A 5000-nucleotide genomic window follows, 5' to 3' on the forward strand; every position below is an offset into this window, starting at 1 on the left:
TGTCCGAAGGGGAGCAACCGTACAGTTTATTCAAGCCCTGTTCCACGTAGTTTCCACGAGAGTGTAGATCAGGTTCACCAAGCATGTGACGAACCAGTTACAAAAAGAAAAGTGGAAGAATTGCATTAGATTATCATGTAGAATTGGGGTTTCAAGAACTTAGGCACAAATATTCAAGGTTGACTGATACTCAATAGGAGAGAGAGAGAGAGAGAGAGAGAGAGAGAGAGAGAGAGAGAGAGAGAGAGAGAGAGAGTCGGTAGGATCTAAGGGTTATTCTAATTTTACACATTCCCAACAAGAATACCAACCAAATAAGATCGACGAAGCTCATGGGGCAAGAATAACAGAAAAAATGGGGAAAATTTGAAGTCATTATTACTGCATGCACCAAGAATAATCGACTGGTCTTTCTATCATGTGGCAATACAATATTCTAATATTATTACTCAATGATTTCATATAATTAAAGCATTTGACACCCAAAGAATATTTTGTTATCGATGAATTCCAGCTTGAAGGCTTTTTAACCATTTACATGACTCAAATGATTTATCTCAATATGGAAAAGGTTGCGTGCATGGCGATGGATTATTGAAGTCATTTACTGTTTAAGCATGTTCTATTCTACGGATGACTTCGCCGTCTCTTAGATTTTGCTCGTTTATACGCTGAGATGTTATCTTTAGGGGGGGAAATCTTGAAGAGTTGGCCAAAGTGGGGATTGAGATTCATCTCAAGAGTCAAGAGGATGAACACCTCTCATATGACTTATTTTTGTATGTGAACATAATGAAGTAGCTTCATTATCATATTATCTAATTAACTTCTATGAGAATGCTGAACAGTGAATAAGATTATTTATTATATAGGGCAATAATGAATTTTTGACTTAAATGATAGAATTTCAGAGATAATATCTCCATTACTCAGCAATATCTGATATAGGACTCAGGGTCAATCTTAACGACCTCTAAGTAGCGAAGGCACTTCATCAGCAAAGGTTCCCCGATCCTCAATTCCGCTTATCTGAATTGGAAACAGACCATGAAAACGTCTATGGAAAAAAGTAGTTTCTTGATTTTCTTGATGTTCTTTCCCAGTTATATAAAGTTATTGCAGAATGTGACCCAATATTTAGTGACAAATTGTGCGTGTTTTCTGGCTGAATACGACTAGGGACAATAAAAGTTTCCTCACTAAGCATAAACAGTACCCTTTGTTTTCAAACCACATACTTTAATATCATACTTTAACTCATAATTGATGGTAATCTCATTACTGCCATGTAAATAATTGGATCTTAGTGCATCAATTCAGAGTTACGATATCAGTCAGGGTCGTTTATGATTTTAGAGATTATAAAATTATGGAACATAACTAACATTTTTTTTTTTGTAGCGGAAAACAACCTCTAAATAATGCCACTTATAAAAGATAAAGAAAATCAATTGAAAAAGACAATGCAAAAAGAAAAATAGAGTAAAACGAAAACAAATATTTGGTACTTTTGATACACCGCGAACTTACACATTATTTCTTTAACTCTTTAGCTTTATAGCAACGAAACAACGGATATGAAAAGAGAAATATATATAAAAAAGTAACAAAAAACTAAATAATTCACAAATAGTTAAGAAAGCTGTAAATAATTCTATAGAGTAGGAAATCTTTAGCATATTTTAAATGGAAAAGTATAACCCAATAACGGTAAATTATTATTATAATTTGCGTCCTTTTTATCATTAGCATCGTATACTTTACTATCATTATTATTTCATTACTCTTATCATCCTAATTATCATCATCATGATTAACAACAGCAACAATAACAATAAAGCTAACAGTATTGCAATATAAATACTAAAAATACGACCGCTATTACTGCTTCTATAAAGTGATGATAATAATAATAATAATAATAATAATAATAATAATAATAATAATAATAATAATAATAATAATAATAGGACAGGAAATTAATTTAAGGATAATATTACTACTAAATATGTCCTTTATTATGAACAAAAATGGAATTAAAGTGAAGTCATGTTTGGAAAATATTTGAAACCACTGAAAGTAAATATTATCAACATGATATACATATATATATATATATATATATATATATATATATATATATATATATATTTATATATATATATATACACACATATATATATACCGTTATTAATATATATATATATATATATATATATATATATATATATATATATATATATATATATATACAGTATATATATATATTCTTAAGAACCTGGTCTTCATGAATGTAGAATATTTTATTAATATATTTCATTTGTGTATTTAGGAGATGTATTGCCAGTTCGTAAGGTGAGTTCCACTGAAGTAGGATTTATTAATGTATGTAAATTACATATGACCTTCGTCATTCATTTGATTGTATTTTCATTCAGTTTTGTGACGATATATAAATTTACGTTACTTTAGAGAATAAACTTTATTTCATGTAGTTTTGTTACGATGTCCTATGTAACTTGTTTAAGTGTGTTGTATGACACACACGAGGTATGAGCACGAGGGATTGCATCGTTTTTATGTTCCCACGTGATTAGAAAAAACATGAAAATTGTAGAATTAGTTTTATCTTTTTTCTTTTTTTTAAATCATCAGAGGAAGGTGGGTACAGTTATTATTATTATTATTATTATTACTTACTAAGCTACAACCCTAGTTGGAAAAGCAGTATGCTATAAGCCCAGGGGCTCCAACAGGGAAAATAGCTCAGTGCGGAAAGGAAAAAAGGAAAATAAAATATTCTAAGAAGAGTAACAACAATAAATATCTCCTATATAAACTATAAAAACTTTAACAAAACAAGAGGAAGAGAAATAAGATAGGAGAGTGTGCTCGAGTGTACCCTCAAGCAAGAGAACTCTAACCCAAGACAGTGAAAGGCCATGGTACAGAGGCTATGGCACTACCCAAGACTAGAGAACAGTGGTTTGATTTTGGAGTGTCCTTCTCCTAGAAGAGCTGCTTACCATAGCTAAAGAGTCTCTTCTACCCTTACCAAGAGGAAAGTGGCACTGAACAATTACAGTGCAGTAACCCCTTGGGTGATGAAGAATTGTTTGGTAATCTGTGTTGTCAGGTGTATGAGGATAGAGGAGAATATGTAAAGAATATGCCAGACTATTCAGTGTGTATGTAGGCAAAGGGAAAATGAACCGTAACCAGAGAGGAGGATCCAATGTAGTACTGTCTGGCCAGTCAAAAGACCCCATAACTCTCAAGCGGTAGTATCTCAACGGGTGGCTGGTGCCCTGGCCAACCTACTACCTATAACTGAGAGAAAGTTGCCTCGCCACGTATGTTGGTACCCGTCCTCAACTTGACAAGTTGGCAACTTTGGCATCATAGCCCTACCCCCAAGCTTCCAGACGATGACCTAGAAAGTTCTAGATAAATTAATTTGTATACATAAGGGGCCTAGCAACGCATAAAAGACAGGCAGAGAATTCCAGACTATCCCTTTGAAAGAGCCAACGTTGGTCAGCCCTCTCTCCTTTCAAATATGTAAAGAGTTTTCCTCGTAAACGTGAATAAGTGATTTTTAGCTAATGTATAACGTGTATAGCGTTGTTCAAACGTTGGTAATATTATTGGGTGATTAGTTTAAAGTGTAGTGTGTTAATATAAGTACATTTTATAATATAAATTTTTGTAACTGTCCCTGTGACATTTGGTTAAACAGTGAAGTGCATTAAAATTTTGGCTTAACCGTTCTGTAACCTTGTACGTTCTTTAACCTTGTACGAACCAAAAGTCTTAAATGTAATAGTTACATGTATGTTTAATTATATGGATATCCGCTTCTAAAACCTGCCAGCCTCTTGGGTTATTTAAGCCTAGCTTTCTTTCCACTTTGCCTAATTTAATCTTTGTAAATATTTAGTATATTATCAAGAGTAAACTTATTGGGCGGTAATTTTTCAAGTGTTCTGTGTCTCTTTTTGTGAAATAATATAATGATAATGGTTTTCTCAGCTGAAGGTATAGAGCAGTTTTGCAAGCATTTTGTGTAAAGCGAAATTCACTACTATAAAACATCCTCCATTTATGATTAAATCATTTGTTAGGCCATCTTCTGCGTTGCCTCTTTTCTTGCCTTTTAAATTTTCCTTACTTGTTCTCTTGCTTTCGGTACTGGCTCAAAAGTTTCATTATTTTTATTGGCAAAGTTATTTCTTATATTCCTATTGTATAGCATTGTATAGAAATCCTTTGCAATTTTTATCAGTACATTTCTTTGGTTGATATATCCATTTTCACCAGTTTAAGCAAATATCTGTTGGCACCCTATTCCAAGTCTTCTTTTCATTAATTTGATGCTTCTTTTTTTTTTCTTTACTGTTTCCTCACTTTTGGTCTGATTTTATTTACGAATGTCTTAGGTTTTTAGGTTTTTATTTTTTTTGAATACTTCTGTTAATTCTATTTTATCTCACTTGGACTTCACCCTCATTTCTAATCTTACATTTATTAGATTTTTGGTACCTGGTCTTCGCAGGCATGGTTTCAGCTAAAACACGTAGGTTCGAATCTCTACCCAGCCAGAAAGTGTTATCATGAATGAATTTCCATTGAATATACATTTGTAAAGGTAGAATTCGATGTTAAATGCCATTGTGGTTGATATTCACATTATTAAAAAACACGAATGTCAGTGATATATACTATGTATAATCATCCTCTCCTCCCACGACTATTGACGCAAAGGGCCACAGTTAGATTTCGCCAGTTGTGTCTATCTTAAGCTTTTAAATCAATACTTATCCATTCATCATCTCCTTTTTCATACTTTATAGTCCTCTGCCATGTACGTTTGAGTCTCCCAACCTTCTAGTGCCTTCTGGAGCCCAAGTAAATGTTTGGTAAACTAATCTCTCTTGGGAGTGCGAAGCGCATGACCAAACACTTTCTCTCTATTCTACCCCTTACCATGATCTCGCCTA

At 32.9% G+C, this 5000-nt stretch overlaps 1 protein-coding gene across 5 annotated transcripts in view; it reads right to left on the minus strand.

The window, feature by feature from the left end:
* The window catches only part of Rdl (Resistant to dieldrin), a 1076482-nt gene that overhangs the window by 332 nt on the left and 1071150 nt on the right, over positions 1–5000 (minus strand). For all 5 annotated transcript variants that reach the window (XM_068376336.1, XM_068376335.1, XM_068376334.1 and 2 more), the window contains one exon: positions 1–37. This exon is cut by the window's left edge and continues 332 nt beyond it. In XM_068376336.1, coding sequence (XP_068232437.1) covers positions 1–37 — 37 coding nt within the window. The remainder of the gene's footprint in view (positions 38–5000) is intronic.

This window comes from Palaemon carinicauda, chromosome 7 (genome assembly GCF_036898095.1).
Source record: "Palaemon carinicauda isolate YSFRI2023 chromosome 7, ASM3689809v2, whole genome shotgun sequence".
Lineage (NCBI taxonomy): Eukaryota > Metazoa > Arthropoda > Malacostraca > Decapoda > Palaemonidae > Palaemon > Palaemon carinicauda.